This window comes from Dryobates pubescens, chromosome 10 (genome assembly GCF_014839835.1).
Source record: "Dryobates pubescens isolate bDryPub1 chromosome 10, bDryPub1.pri, whole genome shotgun sequence".
Taxonomy (NCBI): domain Eukaryota; kingdom Metazoa; phylum Chordata; class Aves; order Piciformes; family Picidae; genus Dryobates; species Dryobates pubescens.
Genome location: NC_071621.1, coordinates 22,218,355 through 22,239,646, shown reverse-complemented (window position 1 = coordinate 22,239,646; position 21,292 = coordinate 22,218,355). Strand labels below are relative to the sequence as shown.

The 21,292-nt window shown below is 43.8% G+C and overlaps 1 protein-coding gene across 1 annotated transcript in view; it reads left to right on the top strand.

Moving 5' to 3' along the window:
- The window catches only part of MTUS2 (microtubule associated scaffold protein 2), a 213,781-nt gene that overhangs the window by 142,192 nt on the left and 50,297 nt on the right, over positions 1–21,292 (top strand). The window contains exons 5-6 of the mRNA XM_054164603.1: positions 3,571–3,669; positions 8,826–9,034. Of these exons, the coding sequence (XP_054020578.1) occupies positions 3,571–3,669; positions 8,826–9,034 (308 nt within the window). The remainder of the gene's footprint in view (positions 1–3,570; positions 3,670–8,825; positions 9,035–21,292) is intronic.

Below are 21,292 nucleotides of genomic sequence, written 5' to 3'. Positions count from 1 at the left end.
TCTGTATTCTGTATTCTGACAGGCATAAGAAGAAACTGGATGTGGCGCTTGGTGCCATGGTTTAGTTGATTAGTTAGTGTTGGGTGATAGGTTGGACTCGATGATCTCAGAGGTCTCTTCCAACCTGGTTAATTCTATTCTATTCTATTCTATTCTATTCTATTCCATTCCATTCCATTCCATTCCATTCCATTCCATTCCATTCCAATCGCCGTCTGTGCCCACACAGAATTCTCACTGTTCTCCGCAGAGCTCAACTTGCCCTGTACGGAACAGTGGTGCTTGCTGGGCTGCTTTGTTTCTTTTCTCTCTTTTCCTCCAACTGAGCTCTAATTGGGGAATTGTTCCTTGCTTTTTGCTTAAGGTTAAGTGGCTGAACTAATTTCCCAGGTGTTTTTCCTGCACAATGTCTCAGAAACAAAAGTAGTTAAGTATTTATGTGTCCCTTGTTACTGCTGAAAGCAGTAAGGCACTTTCCCTACCATTGTCTGTTTGACATTTGCCATAGCAAAATTTACAGAGGAACTTGGTATATGGCCCATTTGTGCATAATATTTTTATTTTGAAAACCACAGGAAAAAAACCCAGGCCTCATTGTCATAGAAAAGTAATACTTGATTTTGTAACCATATAAACTGTACCTTACAAAACAGCCTCTGATTTTGTCTCACGGCTCCCATCTCAGATTGCTTTTCCTCGGTCCCCAGTAATTAAATGGCACCATAAATTTATTTTATCTCCTGCTCTGTAGTAAAATATGCTGTAGTAGGTGGCAAACAGGAAATTTACATCCTGTTATTTCCCTGTAAAAACTGTTGATCACAGATGAAAATCATAGCCTCAACATTGTCCAATTTACAGTATCGCAGTATCACTAAGGTTGGAAGAGACCTCGAGGATCATCGAGTCCAACCTGTCTCCACAGACCTTATGACTAGACCATGGCACCAAGTGCCACGTCCAATCTCCTCTTGAACACCTCCAGGGATGGTGACTCCACCACTTCCCTGGGCAGCACATTCCAATGATGAACGAGCAGAGAAATGAAGATGGACAAAAGTAAAAAGTATGAAGAAATTTGGGTTTTCCCAGTCTGTGATGGCTGATGATGCATTTGCCTATGATCAATGAGAAAGAGTGAAGGAGGGTCTTAGACCTTCTCTTGTGCCATCCTCCCACAAATAGGTTGACACAGGGCTTGCGTGTGAGCATGTGCTCTTCATAGAAGCACTCTGCAAGCAAATTCTGTGAGCTGATGCTACAAAATATGAAGCTCAGGTTCCGGTGCATGCCAAATGCTGTGTCTGCAGCTTGCTCTTTGCAAGTCCTGGTTCAGAGAGAAGTGGAAGGCTGAACGATGCATTAAATACAAGCCTGATACAGCAACCGTGACCAGCTGTGGCTTTGGAGAGGGCAGAAAATTAGTCATCCAGTAAGTATCCCTGAAGATTATGACCCCCATATAAAGTTATCAATTTTCTCTACTACCAAAATAGACAGATACATAGAATACATAGAATACATAGAATACATAGAATAAACCAGGTTGGAAGAGACCTTCAAGATCATCGCGTCCAACCCATCAACCAATCCAACACCGCCCAAGCAACTAACCCACAGCACCAAGTACCCCATCAAGTCTTCTCCTAAAAACCTCCAGTGATGGCGACTCCACCACCTCCCCAGGCAGCCCATTCCAATGTGCAATCACTCTTAAATCACATTTGCACTCTTAGATCACATTTGCATTAAGCAAAATGGAAGATACTGTTAGCTTTTGGACTGCCATTGTCTTTAAGCACAACCAAGAAAATATGGATTTGTTTTCCTGCTTCATATATTTCAGATTCTGTTAGACATTTTCCTGCAAGTTGTCTATAAGCATAGGCAAACAGTGGTTTTGCTTTCTGACAAGTGTTTTGCCTTAAATCCCTTTTCCCTGTATATCCAGGGGCTGTGACACAATACTGCAGGCTAGAATACATCCCCCCAGCAAACTGTAACAGTAAAAAAGGAAAGCAAATATTAATGTCTCTGGGATTTGCTTTTTCTTGCTGTTCTTCCTTACTTTCTTGGTTAGTCTGTTCTGCATGGAAGCCTGAGGCTGTGCCTCTCACACCACAGGCAAACCAGCAGGGCATGGCTTTCATGTTACTGCACTCAGCATGGTCTCCACAGCTATTTTGATGGGAGTTAGAGATGGGAAGGAGGGGTGAGTTGAGTTTGGGTGGCTGCTCTGGCTTTCAGATGAAGTTGTATCTCTCTGGTACCAGAGCCAGTTAGTGAATTCAAAGCTTGGACAACTGACAGACCCTCTTGAGCCCCTAAACAGAGAGCTCCAGTGGTGGGAGAAATAATAATAGACACTGAATTTCCTCCCAACAGAAAATTAAAGTGAGGAGGAAAGCTGGAGAAGAGGAGGCTCAGGGGTGACCTCATTGCTCTCTACAACTACCTGAAAGGTGGTTGTAACCAGGAAGGGGTTGGTCTCTTCTTTCTAGCAACCAGCACCAGAACAAGAAGACACAGTCTCAAGCTGCGCCAGAGGAAGTTTAGGCTCGAGGTGAGGAGAAAGTTCTTCACGGAGAGAGTAATTCACCATTGGAATGTGCTGCCCAAGGAGGTGGTGGAGTCACCATCCCTGGAAGTGTTCAAGAGGAGACTGGACGTGGCACTTGGTGCCATGGTCTAGTCATGAGGTCTTGGGTGACAGGTTGGACTCGATGATCTGGACAATGTTGATAGAGCAGGGCCCTGCAGATAACTTAAGTCAGCTTTGCACATCTCCTGGTTTTGCTGCAACAGAATTCCAGGCCAGCCATGGGCTGGAGGCCTTTATCAGTTCGGAATCAGCCAGGACAGCTGACTTGAATTACCTCACAGGTGTATCCCAGACTATAAGCATCACATTCACTATAAAGAGGGAAGTTTGCTGAAGAGAAGGGAGCATCCTGTTGGAGCCTTCAGTCTGGGTGTCTGGTTTGGGCCCCTTTTCACTGTACTTCACTCACTGACTTTAGGACTGCCTTCCTTTGTATCGTGACTGCTACGCTTTGTTGGGCTGAGTGTAACTTTATGTCTTGTATTGACATTGAATTTAATTTGGCTAGTTCATTAAATCCGTTTCCATTTCAACCTGTTGGTCTTCTCTCCTTTTCCTGATTCTTCTTCTGTACTGGGAGGGCCTCATTGGGTGACAGAGTAACTGCTGTAGTTTAGCCCCAGACACATGCTAAATGTAGTGTAACCTAAAGAGCCCCAGCTCCCTCAGTGTCTTCTCATAAGGAAGATGTTCCACTCCCTTAATCATCTTCGTGTCTCTGCACTGGACTGTGTTGTCCATATCAGCTCAGGCATGCACACACATTCATGTATGCAGAAGTGGCAGGTTGGCATCCAACACAGATGTTCTATGTAGCATCTTGTGTGAAGCTCTGAATGTGTATTAGTGAAATACTTACATTTTGCCCTTCTGGTACATATCTTAGTGACATGATTGCCAAGAATTATAATGTGAATTTCTTTCCAACTCTACTTTCTGTTGTGGCTTTTTTTTCCCTCCAAAAACAGGTGTAAAGAAAGAAGTACAAAAAGATCAGGATGCCAACAGACCAGCTGTCTCATCTCCTAAGAGATCAGCAGTAACAGCTACCAAGCTCCATTCACCAGGTATTTATGAATGCAAAAGCACTGTTTCTGGGAAGATTTACACTTGTTGAGCTTGCATCTCTTGTTAATGCACTAAAATCTGAGAACTGCTATTCTTAAGAGAAGAGTGATTTTGTCCAGGGTTCATTAAGCTGGATGAATACATCAGAATTTATCATACCCATGCATGAGTTAAATGGACTTCTGTTTTCTTCATTACAGCCATGCTATCATCTCTTCTTCAAAGCAAAGAGTTGCTGCTATTACATGTTTAACAGCAGAGGGGGGTATCCTGCATTGTTACAATTCTCTTTTATATAAAAGAGAACACATATAGTGAAATAATGTGCAGAGGCACTAAACTTTCTGGGATATTTCCATGCGTAACTGGAAAAGGGATTATCTATGGAAATAATCTTCAGAGTGCTCCTGGAACATGGTAAATTTACCTGTCTATATTGGGCACAAACACATGGGTTTAGCATTTCTAAAGAATACCTTTGTTTATTGTAAATAACTTATCTCTATGTCTGTTAAGAAGTGTGTAGGGTACCTGAAGGCTTTTCTAAGGCTAGACGTTGGTTGATTTAATTGCTGCAGAAATAAGTGGCTGTGGTCCCACTGAATTAATTGTGCTTGCTCTTTATAGTCTGTTCTGTTGCTTCATATTTGGACTTCAATTAAATTATGTAAATGTCATCTCTACAGCTATATGATACTTGAATTATAATTAGGGGTGGGTGAAACTCCATATTTCTTCATTTGGTAAAGTATAGAAGATGTAGAACAGCTCTTAGACTCCCATCATTTGCATCAAGAATCTCCTCATGTTTACTAAATTCAATCCCTATTCTTCTCCTTCCTATGATACTAGAGTAAAAAGGTGAACTTAACACTGTCCTCTGAATCATGTGATTCTCAGGCTGTTTTGCACCTGGTGAGATCACCAAGAGAGATCCAAAGACAAATTTGCTGCAGAGAGTGCAAGACCGGCAGCTCACCAGCGTTTATAGCAGTGGGAGTTCAGTTTAAGCACCAGCACTGACTGTGGCTGTAGAAGCAGTAGAGATGATTTGTTTCCTCACTAGAACTAGAAAGCAAAATGAAGCATAGGCATATTTGTATTGCCTTAAGGAGACCTACATTTCTATAGTTGACTTGACTTTCAAGGCTTAAATTTTTGGTATATCTAATTCCTGAGACCTCAGAAGTTTCTTTACTCTCATGAGAGGCTGAATAACTGCCCTCTCTCCATCAGACTGATTCAGGACTTCTTAAACCTGGGTGACTGAAATTATGGTAACCTAAAATCACTAAGGACCAAACAGGAAAATAAATCTCATCTTTGTTTATTTTTTGAAGTAGCTTTTAAAGTTCTTTGAAATAGAATACATAGAATAAACCAGGTTGGAAGAGACCTTCAAGATCATCGCATCCAACCTATCAACCAATCCAACCCACCTAAACAACTAACCCATGGCACCAAGCACCCCATCAAGCCTCCTCCTGAACACCTTCAATGATGGCGACTCCACCACCTCCCCAGGCAGCTCATTCCAATGGGCAATCACTCTCTCTGTATAGAAGAAATAGCAATAACAAAACAATAAAGACAATCTTCTCACCTAGCTAACAATGTCACAAAATAATCAAAGCAGCCATTGAATAGGACAAGGAGTGAGTGTAGCTGGGGCTAAGAGGCAGTAGCATGGGCTTTCTGGCACCAGGATCACAAACTCGTGTGACATTTATGCTTTGTGATAGGAGAGCATGTGTGTTCCCAGGTAACTCTACCACAGCTACATGTGGCCATGGAACAGGCTTTTAAATGTGAGTGCTGTTTATAGATTGCTTTCCCTGTTACTGGCCTCCTCACAGGTAATCCTTTTAATTAGTAGTGACTTTTTTACTGTTCTACAATTTTGTCAGCCTTGAATCTGATCTTCATCATTTGGACCCATCCTCTTGAAGACTTTCAAGGGAGTTTTGAAATAAAAGATCTTGTAGGGATCTCAGTTTTTTCTATTGATGCCATACACTTCCTGAAGCCTGTGTGTAGGAGCAGATGTACATAGGTGCATTTACTGTATATAGGTGTCCAGCCATATTTTGATGGTTGTAGTTGATGACCTTGGAGGCCTCTTCCAACTGAAACATTTATATGATTCTATGCAGGTGCTCTCCTTTCACTCCATTGCAGGACAGTGCTGTCTGTTTCTGGCATGTCACTCTACAGATTACTTCAAGAGGATTGACAACAAGCAGTTTCCTCTTTTCTTACCAAAATGTTGGGAAGTCCACAGTTAAAAGGCAAATAAATTGCATTCCCCATCTAAATCCTCGTGGACTGTGTTAATTATGAGTATATACTTGTTATGTCCCCTTAGTTCAAACACTCAAGCAGATAAAAAACACCTGGAGGCTTTTAAAGTGGATCAAAGGGGTGCAGTGACTTCAGCGTACACTGGGTCTGCCCCCCTGGTCCCACCATCAGCAAAAAGGACACTCAGGATCAGGGCCAGCATCATTAATATATACTTTGTTTTGTGCAGAGCCGCAGAGAAGAGACATCAGTGGCAGAATAAGCTTAGCAAGCTGCTTTTCAGCCCAAAATGAACCAAGAAATTCAGGCTTATCCCTGAGGAGAATAGCACAGTTTAATTTACAAGGACAGCTTATAATACCGACAAGGACAACATGGAGATGTGCATTTCAAATGTTCCAGTGAACAGAGAAGCCAGGAAGATAGAAGACAAAACAACCTGATGGGTTTCTGTCTTAATTAAAACTGGATTGATTTCAAGGGCTTCCTCCTACACTCCTCTCTATGCCTTCTGTTGTAACATCACCATGCTGCCTAAACAACTTGAAATTTTTATACTAAAGAGGCAGATATTTATGGATGTTGCTTTTATGAATACCATATTTTGTGATGATACCTACTGCCCAGTTAAGAGCTCCTTTAAATGAGTGGAAGAATCTGTAAGAAAGTATCATTCCTGCACAGAAAGGTTTTCAGGCTTTAATACAAAAATTGATAAAGGTCAATAGCTGTACTGGCTGAACTCTCTTACAACAAAAAGTCCTTCTCTACCATCCCATCTTGTATTACTTGGGCCTTGCAACGTGATGAAGTTAGCCTTGACATGCTGTCATGGCACAAAGTCATGGGCACAGAGAATTTCAAAGGCTGCTTTTCAAAGGCACTTGTGGCTCTTCACAATGGAGACATGAGGGAGTATCTCTGCTGAAGCTAGATCCCTGTAAGCTTAGCCTGGAATAAGAATGTAGTCAAACAAGTTGCAAGACATGGTCCCAGTGTCTCCACACAAGCTGGAGATCGGGGGTGAGCGGGGGAAGGAAAAAGTATTAAAAAACCTCACCCAACCAACCAAAAGGACTGATAGGGTATTACTCTGGCAAAGTCATGCTACTTCCCTACCCAATTCAGTAAAATTGCCCTACGGATACACTTGCACTCAGGCTACAGTCTTAAAGATCTAAAATATCTTAAAGCACATCTGTCAGAATTACCTCTGGACAATGCTCTGCTTTACAAATTGGCTCAAACTCATACTAGCAGATGCATCTCTGCAAAGGGATTCTTCTGGTTTGCGGGAAAGGGGTAGGTGGTATCCCTGGCAGAAGACCTTTCCCTCTTACATCCATTGCTGAGGACTGGTTGGAGACGTTTCTGTATTACTCTTCAGGACCTGCATACTACAGGACTATAGAAATACAAGATAATTTTTTTTTCATGTTCTTGCATACACAAGCTTTTCTGCTAGTACAGAAATGTTCTTTTTTCTTCCATATCCAGAACAATGTCTACCATCTCTAGCAACACATGAGAAAAGGTATCTGACTCTGTTCTCTCCCTCTTTCTTACTGACTCTACCTCCTATGCTAAAAGCCTGAGACTAGTGGGAGGAGTTGAGGAAGAGAACCAGAGATTTCTGGTCAGTATGCAGGAATGAGCTAAAAAGAATCAGCTGAGGACAGACTGAGGATAGCAAAAAGAATCTGTAAGTTGTGCAAAGGTATTGCCCAGCTGACCATGAATTTTTGCAGAGTTCTCAGAAACCTAAGATAAAGGCAAATGTGTTTTCCAAGTAGTGGCTTCAGCAACCTGACACTTCCAAAACACTACCCCTTCCTACTTCATCCTTACAACTGAGTATATCCAGAGAAATGGATAGTTAAGCAAGATATGAACTTAGCTTACGATGAAAGTCTCATTTCTCAGATTTATCATGAGTAAGCTTTAGGTTTTGTGCCATTCATGTGAGTATGACACTGTTTCACCTGGTACCTTGACTACATCTTTATACAGGATCAGGCTTGCTTCAAGCCAATTCAGAGGACGCAAGAGGAGCCAGAGTCTGTCTGGACTCCTTTTTATGGGCAGGCTTATAGTGATTCTGGCATGACCAATGGTGCAGAGAGAGAGCAGCCATGGTGGCATTTCTGTACATATTTGGTTTGTATCGCAACTTTGCAAGTGTTACAAAGGGTAGGGCAAGGGGAACTGGGAAGGCGGATTACAATATTGTTGATAAAAAGAAATAGTGACAATCCATGCTGTGTTTGCATTTGGGGAAGGACAGCTCCAGCTCCACATTGTCCCATTGGGAAGCAAAAGAAAATCTGCAGAGACAAAGGAAATCTGGCACCTCTGTCAGCTCACCAAGTTCGAGGCTCAGGTGGCCGAAGAAACACGGTGTATGTAGAGTGTAAATGTCATCCAGCTGTTTTCAATAGCCACAGTAGGACAAAGTGAACCTCAACCTGGAAGTGCCCCTTTCTCTCACTGCCATTCAGGAGAGTTCAACATCACATGTCAAGATGCATCCTGTAGATGTCTGAAATAGGTGTGATGAATCCTTCCTCTGACAACCTCAGTAAGATACTCTTACGACAGCTCTCCTCAACTTGTAGCAATCTTCAGGCTCAGAGCCTGTGGCGAGATGGCTTTTACAAATCTCTGAGGTTTGGCCCATAGGGAGGAACATTGTGCTGTTCTCTTTCTTTTTTTGAAAGTCATTGCAAACTGTGGGCATACTGCAAACCTTTTTTTCTTTTATAGGGCTGAGTCCAAAGGCCCTGGAAACACATAGTGGTTATGTGCATGCATAAATGTAAGTAATCCCGGTGATCTTTTTCTCTCTCCTTTGTAGGACATCCCAAGCAAAGACCAACCACTCCAAGGAATGGCTTCTCCCCCAAACCAGGAGAAAGCCGAGATGCTGAAAAGCAATTCATTCAGAGACTGAAGGAAAAGTGTGATGAGCAGTCACGGCAACTGAGCAACATTCAAGATGAGCTTAAAAGGGCCATCCACGGCTTTGACGTCTTTGCTGTAACAACACAGCACTTTTTCAGGCAGGTGAGTACAATGGATACTTTTGACCTTTGGAAAGATAGTTTGCCTTTACACCAGCCACTTGCCTGAATTTATTCCACAGTCACTGAAAATTTGTTCTTGGGAGCAAAGCATGCAGTTCCTTACAACAGTTATTACGAGGAGGGAATTATTTATTTGATGCTATGTATTTGAAAATCAAAGTTCAGGAACATGGAGGAGCAATAATTGTGACTGCAGCATTTGTCACAAGCACAGATGGGTTTCAGGGTGCTTTTTAGGAGTGAAGCAGATGCATAAGCTTAGTAGTCCCAGCCTGACAGCTAGTGCTGAAATGGAAAGTGTAACTGAGATGTACTTGTGAACAAATGCAAGAGCAATCCATACATTTAGTAAACCAAAGGTGTTGAATGAAGGAAAATATTTGCTTTCTCACAGTTTTATTTACCTACTGTTCCTGTTCACCACAGATCAGACAGTGTCCCTGATACAGATGTGCAAGATCCTAAAGAAGTTAGAATAACATCATCTCAGCATTTAGGAGATTACATGCAGCAGGTATAGAGAACATAAAGAAAATGTCAGTGATTAGAGAAGCTTATTTATTCACTTCATCTGAGACAAAATGAGTGAAGTTTAAAAGATGATCACAGCAACCACAAAGGACCTGTAGGTATTGCTTGTTTCAAAAGCCATTTAGTCATCTAGGAAATCTAGCTGGGCTCTTGAGGTCTGGAAGTGGTTCCTTTGACGACCATTTAATTTGTACCAATACCAGGTTACGCTGGTGTCCCAACTACTTTGTAACACAGCTAGCCAAGGTTTGGATTGTATCCTTGATTGCCTGTTTGTCTGCCTTTGAAAGAAACAAGAGTAAACTTCCACTATGAAAAGGGGGAAAGACAAGTAAATAACGAAACACTGATTCAAACACATTCTGAAACACTTTGTTCAGTTGCTTTTTCTATTGGTGGGAAAGGTTACCTTTGAACAAATAGTGTAGTTCACACTTTTCCCTAAGCAGGAGCTGATCTTGCCAGAGGGAGCTGCACTGAACTGAAAAAACCCAGGGAATTTTTTAAAAGTACTAAATATTTTAAATACCTTCCCAGGGGATTTTCCTTCTCTTTTTCTTTAGTCTTGACATTTCTAGGCTTGATGGGCATTTGAAAAGCTGCTTTTTTTTTTTTTTCCCTTTTTTTTTTTTTTTGGAAGCTGACTGTGGAGTGTCCTTGATTAAAGCAGAGGGAAACAAAAAAGGGCAGAGCAGTGTCTACTCATCTTTGTCTGTGCTGTCCACTGGGGAGAGATTTTTTATCTCATGCCTCACACAATTTGCTGAAGGAAATCTGGAAGCTTGGGCATATCTCCTTCATCTCCTCTGGATATGTTTTAAATGAGAACAGCTGCTGCAACTGAGATTTGAGATGACTCTCATCCCATTGGTGCATGTTAGATCGGTCCTGAGAATGTCTCCTTAATTGGACACCTCAGGGGAATATATTTAATAAAATCCTCTCCAGGTCCTGGATGGGCATAGCTGTACTTTATGTTCCCAGCTCCTCTGCACTGCCAGGCCATCTAGGGGTTTGCAGTAGTGCTGCTCTGAGTGCCTGTGGAATTCAAGCACCTTCAGGCTTGGGCAAGATTAGGCGTAGATTTTTTTCAGGTGTGCTACTGGACTTGCTTACCTATGGTCATCTTGGTTGTCCAAAATGGGCTTGACTGGTCTCCCTGGAGTATACTTATCTGCACATTCACTGCAGGAGCAATTTGAAGTTGACCTCTCTCAAACAAACACACTCCTGGCTTCCCCGGGCGATGAGGTGCACAGTCAGCGTGAGCCAAACAGTTGCCCACTGGGCACTCAGATATGGTACCTACTTTAGGAGGACAGTTGTTTCAGGCTTCATTTTTAGCGAATGGAGGCAGGGCAGCACTTTCAGAAGACTTTTTACAGCACCAAAAATCCAGAAATCTGGATTTCTGCCTGGGGTGCTTGACTGCCTCAACCGAGGCCTCCAAGGAGGCTAAAGTCTGCCCCACTTTTAAATTCAATGCCTAAGTTGAGAGCCTAGATGCAAGTGGGATGATCTGGGTCTACTCAAGCAGTTTTGTAATTGGGTAGCCTGTTGTGTTGCAACACAGACACAGACTTCCAAGGTTTTGAGTGTCATTTGAAAATACAATCTGCAGACGTTTTCTGGGATGGCATTATTGTTTGAAACCTTGAGCAAAATCCCATCGGCTGGCTTCCAGATAGGGCAGGCATGGAAAAAGACATTTTTCCCATTCTAAATAATAATAATAATAACAGTGTGTTTGTTTCTGAGAAGCCTGCAGGCCAAATGGCTGAAGTCTGAGTAGAACTGCAGTTTGGCAAGGGAATAATACTCATTCAGGAATAAGTTGGGGGCTTATTCCAGGGAAGTTTGGGGCTGATTTGTCCGGCTGGCAGTTCTAATCTGCTCAGCCGAGGGCCCAGTCCTACTTTATGCTAGAGAGCCATAGTCACCCATAGCCTCATTTTAGTATGTTTCTCTCTCCTTACACCACACCAAAACAGATTTTTCTCTGAACTGGAACTAAATTCCCTTGGAAAATGTGCTCCCAGGCAGCAAGGATTGGACTAAGTCTTAAAAGCCATCAAGTGTTTTGCACACAGGTAGGAGTCTGCTTGTGTCTGTGGGTCTCATTTCTTGCTCACGGTGCTTGTTCTCTCTCCAAAGCTGAGGAAAGCATCAATGCAAGTGACCCAACAAACATGTTTAGATGAAGAAAGAGAACGTCAATATGTAGCAAAGAATGTTTGCTCACACTGTCAGTTTCTTGGAGTGCTTCCAATTTTAAGCTCTTGCTGTAGCAGCCTGAAGGTTGCATCACCTTTTTTCTTTACATTTTGTTAGATTTGTTTTCTGGCTGTTCCAGGACACTGCTAAATTGTATCCTGGAATCATATCTCTTTACCTTTCTCATCTCATCCTCAAAAATGGTCTTAATAGCCAAGATTCATTTAATACACATCAAAGAGTGTACTACATGTAGCAGTACTTAACACAGACCCATAAAATGACAGCTAAATCCATTAGTTGTCTTGGGAATAAACCTCATCAGGTAATGACTGAGGCAGTAGACAAAAAAAAAATTCAAAGCAGTGGTTCTGACAGCAGCATTTAGCTAGTTATGAAAAGTAATGGTTGCAGTGCCTGTGGATGGCTTCTAATTGGTATTTAATTAGCAGACTCATTCGCTAAAGCCCTCAGATAAGCATGCATGACTCCTGTTGGCTTTGTAAACTGGTTCAAACTTGTTTTGAAAAGGAAGAGCTGGCATTTATCCTTAGTGCTGGTCGTTCATCACATCGATACCACCCTTTATGCTGAGGGATACCCCACAGTGAACATGTGACTGGTCAGAGATGGAGTGTTATATGACAAGGAGAACATGAAAACGTTTTAGAGCAAGTGTCACGAATGGCCGCCTCTGACTTGGGTCACTCCTGACCTGATCGGGCTTGTAAACCCAATAATTAATAATCACAGTCCTGGCCTGGTTTTGTCACTGTTCAGCAAAGTAGCCAGCAGCAATCCTTCTTAAAAGTGGTAACAGTGCCATCTAAAGGACAGCATCCCAAACTGACAAATTCTAGAGGGTAAAACCTGCACATAAACAAGGAACAAAAATAATCGGCTTTCACATCTCTGGTACAGTCAGAGTAGATGTGTTTGTGCTGAGGACTGTCATGGCTAAACTGCTCCAAGGCCCTGAAAACTGGGCTGATCCCTTCCTGCCAGCACAGCGTGCCCCAACAGCTGAAAAGCACAGTCCAGTTAGCAAGTTCTGTCTCGGAAATGTCAAATTAGAACCTCATATCTACAGCTCAAGTGAGGGGAAGGGATCTTCTCTGGGCTGCAGATCACAAGGATGGAATCATCTAAGAGAAAAGGTTTTGCTGGAATAGTCTGTCTGCTCTGTATGGGCACAGAGAGCTTTCCAGACTTACAGCACAGCCTTGTGCTGGAGTCCTCATTACAGGAGGGAAAACTGCTCAGGACAGGTCCCAGCACGGAAGCACAATTGGACCATCTGGGAATGGGGGAACCACACAAATGCCCTGAACAACAGTTAGGACAGCAATGCAGTACTTGATGGTATCCCAGCACTTTGTGTTAACCAACATTGGAAAAGATGTGTCACAAGTAGCCAGCATGTGTTTGTCTCCACACCTTAGTCAGGGTTACTTTCATATGGGTACACAATACACATTTTCCAGACAAGACACAGTAGCATTCTGTATAATCTAGGATGGACAAGGAAAACTTGTTCCCCTATTCCAATAACTGTGTGTGCTTGTATGTATTTCTCAGCATAATGTATCTGTCCCATGAATGGAAAATATGCCACCCAGTGTCATGTAACTACCTTGTCCAAAGCCTAATGACCTCTTTTGTTAGAGACAAAATGGACTGCACTGGTTATAAGTTGCTTGGCACTTCCCACCATTGTCTCCAAACCAGTAATGTGGGCTAACATTTCAAATGCTTATCTCTGGCTGAGCTGCAAATTGTACATTTCCACAACTGTCTCTGAGAATGGGTTTAAGAGGAATATATCTATTTTTTGTGTCTGTTGGTGGCACAATGTTAAGAAGCCAGCACTCATCAGAAAGACTGACCTTCTGGCTTCCAGAGGTATTACTTCCACAACATTTCCAAAATATGTTAGAATTTAGCCCAAAAATAGTCCTTAGAAAAGTGTCAGTCTTCCCTCATCATTATTACAGCTTGGCTAGATTTCCTGTATTTAGAAAGCTCAGTCTTTGCTCCTGCTGGAGGCCAGAGCAGTCAGAACAACTCAGTCTTCATTCTGTATACTGGAAAAAGTCAGTTTTGAACTCATCAGATTCTGACAGCTTAGGGATGTGAATTTTATTGCAAGGCAAACAAAACTGTTTACTTGGGAGGAAAAAAATAGAAACTTTGTTATAATTTAGGGCTTTCTAAAGTGCTCTTTCAGTAGAAATGCAGAAGTTTGGTATTGGGAGCTACTGGTTAGAGTCAAACAGAGCAGTAGGAATTGAGAGGTGCTGCTTTACTTGAGAGCATTACAATGGAAGCTCTATAATGTGACTGCTACAGGACCTGTGGTTGATCTGCCAAAGGAACGGATCAGGGTTTGTGAGCTGAAAGAAATTGCCATCTGCAGGCCACCTGCTTATTTGCTATGGATGCTAAAAGATAGGCAGTGAGAAGGAGAGGTGCTGTAGGAGAAGAAACATTAAAGCAGCTGAAAATCTTTCCCCTCCTCATCCCCTGGGTAACTGGGCAACCTTGCTACAGAGGGCCTATAGAAAGATCATTTAATCCCAGCTCTCCACCTCCCTACCAGTGTGTCACTCATTTTCTACCTGCACAGTACCTCTTGGTGCTCAGTGCTCTGCTGCTGCAGCTATGAAGCCAGACACTCCCTGCACTGCAACTTTTGGGTCTGGTAGCAAAACCTACATAGGATCTAAGGGCCTCGGTGCCTAGCTGTCAGTTTGGGTCAGCAGGGAACTGCCATCGCATGAGGGCGCTATGGAGGAAAACCAGTATCCCGTTGCTGGTTTTCGTTGCTGCACCTGGCTGCACCTTCAGTATTTTACTCGACAGGTGAAATGCACATCAGTGTCCTCAGGTACTTCGTACTCAAAAGGGCCCATTTAGGTAAGACACAAACTGCTACTATTCCATCACTAGGAAGAGCTTTTCATTAGTGAATACAAGTGTCCTGGAGCAGCCTCAGCTGGAGCAGACAAGGGTCTCTTGCCAGCTTTGCAGCCAGACTGGTGGCAAACATTAAACGTCTGCAGATACCCTATACTGCTCCCAGACAGTGTGGCCTGCTCTTCTCCAGTCTCTGCAAGACAGAGGAAGAAAGTACAGGGAATCTCTTGGCTTCTTTCTCTATTCTCAGTAGCTTTCTCACAGCCACTGCTGTGACAGTGCAACTTTTGGTTTTGAAGGGTGGAGGAAGAGGCTTCCTTGGGAAGTGCTGGGGTAATGACGTGACCTTGTTTTGAAACACCTCCCCAGTTAGACTGTGCTTCTGTCCCCCATTTGGAAAATAGTTTTGTTAGTTGCACATAAATAGTTCACATTTCAAAACTTGAAAAAACCAGAAACAAATAAAAAAGCCCCATGGATTCTAATGCTCCTCTTGAAGAGGTTTTAAATGTCCATTAAAAATTAAAGATCTCTTTATTTCCATGTTGTCCTTGAAGAGAAATATATTTAGTCTCTGTGCCAAGCATCAGGTAAAGGTAACTTTCTTTTTCTCCATTTGTTTAAATTATTGATCTCCATGTAAGCAACTGACTTCGACTGCCTTGATGTTTGCACTGCATTCAGAGGAAAAAAAGGCAGAATGAGGCTCAGGAGTGGCTGCTGCGATGATGGCAGGCTCCAAGCTGGGTATTTGGCTTCTGGTGGGCTTGAGGGATTGAGCAATGCATTGGGAGTTGTGTGAAAAGCAATGAAGAGTACCAAGCTCCAGTGGTATTTGCTCATGCAGGGGACAGAGCAAGACTCAAATCACAATGTTTTGATGCTGTTCTTTAAGGCCAGCAATGATGTAAGGAGGAAATTGTCCCTCTTCGAAATCTCATGCATTTTAAATACCACTTTCACAGTTAGCCAGTGTGTTTCTTTCTAAAATTCAGAATGTCTTTTCCACTTTAAACTGGAATATCTATTTTTGGTTGGGATCCTGTCACTTGCAAGAAGGAATGGTCATGACATTCTCAGTTTATGCAGATACTGTGAGCTGCTGAATAAACTCTTCACTTTCCAACCTCTTGTTAGGTTTGGCCTTTGTTTCTGCAAGAGGGAGCTTGGTACCTCTGTTAGCTCTTTTCTCCAGGCATAGATACAATGTGAAGATCTCTGTCCTATTTGGTCTTAGCACCATAGCCACACAGTTCCTACCTCATCAGTGGTCCAGGTGTGCTTGTGCATACTGAACACACCACTTTGTCCATCCTAGAAAATCTGGTATGGATCTGAGCAGGGTTTGTCAGAGCCAGAGTGCACCCTCAGCAGGTTTGCTGATGACACCAAGCTGTGTGGTGCAGCAGACATGTTGGAGGGAAGGAATGCCATGAGAGGGACCTTAACAGGCTGGAGAGGTGGGCACAAGCCAACTTCATGAGGTTCAACAAGACCAAGTGCAGGGTCCTGCATCTGGGTCAAGGCAACCCCAGGCACAAATACAGGCTAGGCAAAAGCCCATTTAGAGCTTAGACTGGCCTCTGCTGTGAAGGGCAACAAAAAATGCTTTTATAAATATATTAATGGCAAGAGGAGGGGCAAGGACAAGCTCCACTCCTTAGTAGACATGGAGGGGAATATTGTAACTAAAGATGAGGAAAAGGCAGAGGTACTTAACACCTTTTTTGCCTCAACATTAATACCAAGATAGGTTGTCTTCCTGACAACTGGCCTCCTGAGTGGGCAGATGGAGGCAGGGAGCAGTATAGTTCCCCTGTGGTCCAGGAGAAAGCAGTTAGAGACCTGCTTAGCTGCTCAGATCCCCACAAGTCCATGGGACTGGATGGGATCCATCCTAGGGTACTGAGAGAGCTGTCAGATGAGCTGGCAAAGCCACTCTCTATCACTTTTCAACAGTCCTGGCTCACTGGAGAGGTCCCAGATGACTGGAAGCTGGCCAACATGATGCCCATCCGCAAGAAGATCTGGAAGGAGGAGCCAGGGAATTACAGACCTGCCAGCCTGACCTCTGTGCCAGGCAAGATTATGGAACAGGTCATCTTGAGTGCAATCACACAGCAGTTACAGGATGGCCAAGGGATCAGGCCCAGCCAGCATGGATTTAGGAAGGGCAGGTCCTGCCTGACCAACCTGATCTTCTATGATCAGGTGACCGCCTGGTGGATGTGGGGCAGGCTGTGGGTGTAGTCTACCTGGACTTCAGCAAGGCCTTTGACACTGTCCCCCACAGCAAACTCCTGGCCAAGCTGGCAGCCCCTGGCTTGGACAGCAGCACTCTGTGCTGGGTTAGGAACTGGCTGGAGGGCTGAGCCCAGAGAGTGGTGGTGAATGGTGCCACATCCAGCTGGCAGCCACTCACTAGTGGTGTGCCCCAGGGATGAGTGCCGGGTCCCATCCCATTCAATATCTTTATTGATGATCTGGACGAGGGGATTGAGTCAGTCATCAGCAGATTTGCAGATGACACCAAGTTAGGAGCAGGTGTTGATCTGTTAGAGGGTAGAAGGGCTCTGCAGAGGGATCGTAACAGGCTGGAGAGATGGGCAGAGTCCAATGCTATGAGATTTAACACACCCAAGTGCCGGGTTCTACACATTGGCCACAGCAGCCCCATGCAGAGCTACAGGCTGGGGTCAGAGTGGCTGGAGAGCAGCCAGGCAGAAAAGGACCTGAAGGTACTGGTTGATGGTAGGCTGAACAAGAGCCAGCAGTGTGCCCAGGTGGCCGAGAAGGCCAATGGCATCCTGGCCAGTATCAGGAACAGTGTGGCCAGCAGAAGTAGAGAAGTCATTCTCCCCCTGTACACCACACTGGTTAGGCCACACCTTGAGTCCTGTGTCCAGTTCTGGGCCCCTCAGTTTAGGAAAGATGTTGATTTGCTGGAACATGTCCAGAGAAGGGCAACAAAGCTGGGGAGGGGTTTGGAGCACAAGCCCTCTGAGGAGAGGCTGAGGGAGATGGGGTTGCTTAGCCTGGAGAAGAGGAGGCTCAGGGGAGACCTTATTGCTCTCTACAGCTACCTGAAGGGAGGTCATAGATAGGCTGGGGCTGGTCTCTTCTCCCAGGCAAGCAGCACCAGAACAAGAGGACACAGTCTCAAGCTGTGCCAGGGGAGATTTAGGCTGGCGGTTAGGAAGAAATTCTTCATAGAGGGAGTGATTGCCCGTTGGAATGTGCTGCCCAGGGAGGTGGTGGGGTCACCATCATTGGAGGTGTTTAGGAGGAGACCTGATGGGGTACTTGGTGCCATGGTTTAGTTGATTAGATGGTGTTGGGTGATGGGTTGGAACATGATGGTCTTGAAGGTCTCTTCCAACCTATTCTAGTCTAGTCTAGTCTATCTATATTTATCTTATATGCCAGTGCAACAAAATCTGTTTAAGTAACTTTACCTTGTTGTGTTTGACTTACACAGAACAAGAAACAAAAAGATGTTGTTTGGATTGGATTGGGTGTGTTAGAAACAGCAAACACTTGGCTGACAGTGTATTCCTTTTAGTTAACATCTGACCCCTCTAGGACATTCTCACTTTTTATTATTCCACGGTTATCCCAACAGAGTGCTAGACATTTTGCAGGTGGTATAAAGATGATATTCCAGTCCTGTAGTGCTTAGCCTCTAAGCAGGCAATAACCCTGTAAAAACTGGGAAGTTGACAGCTCAGAGATGACAGAATCACAGAATACATCCAGTTGAAGAGACCTCGTTCAGTCCAAGCCATTACACAGCACTGAAGGATCAACACTAAATCATGTCCCCAAGCTCCACATCCACACGCTGCTTAAACACCTTCAGGGACAGTGTCTCCACCAGTGCCCTGGGCAGACCATTCCAATGTTTAATAACCCTCCCTATAAAGGAGTGTTTCCTAATACCCAGCCTAAACTTCCACTGGTGTAGCTTGTAACCATTTCCTCCAGTCCTGTCACTTAACACCAAGGAGAAGAGACTGCCCTATTCTCACTTCAACCTCCCTCCAGGTAGTTGTAGAGAGCCATGAGGTCTCCCCTTAGCCTCCTCTTCTCCAGACTGAACATTACCATATGTCCAGTTTGTTCTGGGATTTATATGGAAAGATAGTCACATAGTTGTGTACCTGCACAGAGGTACACACACCAGCATACAAGCACACATCTACAGTCTGCTCTGCCATCTCAAGTATTCTCTGGGAAGACATGTTAGCAGTGAGCCTACAGATATAGAGCTGAAGCTTCACAGGGCTTGGGTCATGGTGTCAGACACCTCTGGAGAAGGACCAGACAGTGCAGTGTCCTGCCAGTGCTTCAGCTGGTTGTAGTCATGAGGGCAGGCAAGAAGTCAAAGCAAAGCCATGCACATTGGGAAGTGTGGAAGCATCTATGGCTGTGTGTATGCAGCTCTGTATGAGCTGTAAAAGAGAGCCCAGTGAGTAGTTTCCTTTCTGCAGACAGGGATATTCCCACTGTTTGTGTTCATTCATGTCAAATGATTGTGATGAAATTTTACATCCCACACAAATTCATCCCACCTGCCTTTGATGGTGTTTCCTGTGGTGCAGCACGTGTCTCTGGGCTGCTGCAGAAATGAGGAGCAGTGCATGTCCTTGGCGGCACCACTGGGCTGATGGCTGCCTCCAAGGCAAACAGGCTGCACAGCTATTCTTATTATCTCACTCTGATGTCCTCTGTGGAGGAAAAAAGCTTCATTTCTTCTCTTTTTGTTTTGGGTTTTTTTTATTGCTTAGCACACTGGCAAAAAAAGGACCACATATATATAGTGTAAAGAATTCTGTTTGGAGAGACAAAAAAGGAGCATGTTGTGTAAAGTGAATGCTACTGGTGAAGAAAGGAGGATGAAGTAAAACTGAAATTGTATGCATTTTTCACAAACATAAACATCTTGCTCATTAAGCTAGCAGGAGACAGTCCTTAAGTGTTGTAAAAGGAAGCTAAGATACCTTTATAGACAAATCATGGAATCATTTAGGTTTCCTTAAGTTAAAAAATTACTCCTTAATGAACTGTTTCTTACTTTGAGGTAGTGATGAAAAGATGTTAGAAAGCAAACTGAAGGGCTCTCCTCTGCTCTACAATGAACCTCCTGTGACAGTCAGAACAAGGGGCTTAGTCCAGCAGCCATGGTTGAGGTGTAGGTGTTAGGTGAAGGGAGTCTGCCTCTCACAGACTACTTACATCTGATCTACTGTCAATGGACAGACCTAGAATGATGTTTTCCCTTAGAAGACATATGGGGGTTGTCTGCCTGTGGATCATGCAAGAGGCCCTGGCACCTCTGGTGTCCTGGCTAGGCAATACTGGGGTTCACCACCACTTAACAGCGGGGTGTCTGAACTTGGTCTTTTTCTGGAGCTGTGCTTGAGATGAGCTTTATACCTCTGAGGTTTGGTGCCCAAGGCACTTAACTGCATGCTGGAGAAGGCCCCTCTTGGTCCCATGACTCTCCCATCCTGTGCAGGGACTTAGCTTCCCTAAGAGCAGAGCTAAGTAGTTTTTCCCTTAATCTGAAGGATTCCATTGCCTGGCACGTGGCACATTCTTTCTGCACCCAGCATAGTTGCTTCCCTCAGGCTGAGCCTTAGTTCAGAGGATTGATCAGATTGCAAGACTGTTAAATAAGTAGTGAACCCTGTAGCAGCTGAAGTTAGCTCTATTTCTGGACATGGCTTTTGGACATTCTTGGAAAAGCTTGTGTAAGATTGAGCTGCCTGCTTTGAGCTGCCCCACATTTAACTTCAGGCAGGAGTCAAATGTGCTAACAACAACCCACAAGTAATTTGCAGGCTAGGGAAAGAGATGCTTGACAGGGGTAATTGCCTGCAGAGTTATTCTGTCCTGGAAAATAGGAGGAAGGTTTTCAGGAGAGACTTGCACACAGCTCTCTGCATTCCTGGTGGAATACATACTGAAAAAGAAAAAAGTCCTGGGGTTCTTTCTGCTTTGACTGAAGGAAGAGAGATCATCTCTAGATTTGGCACAAGCATCCAGATATTTGTCCTGACCTTTTGGGGTTCATCTTTTGCTAGCTGGCATTTTAAAGAGCAGACATGTTGCAAAGGAGCATAACATACCCAAAGCAATGGCTGAATACATTACACAGGTTCATTTAAAAATAACTATGGAATGAATGAGTACAAAACTACTGAATAGTTGCAAAATTTTTATGCAGGTGCCATGAGTATGATTTTAGTGTTTGAATCTCTTTCTGATAGTCTTGTATTAACTTCTGTTGCATGCATAACAGCACTGCACCCATTTTTAGTTAAAATTAAGTGCTAGAAGTTGCTGTGTTTTACAAGCATTGGAAAAGTTCTGTCTTCTCTCCCCTGCCCCAAAGGCATTTTTAAATGTCATTGGTAGAAAGGTTTCAGAAGATTATTTACTGTGTTCCCTCACCACTGCATATTCCTAAGATAGAAAGTTCTGCTGATACAATACTCAGTCTTTCCAAATCTACTGCTGCAGTCCCAGCGGGCGAGACTGTAAATATCATGAGTCTTCTTGTGTAGATATATCA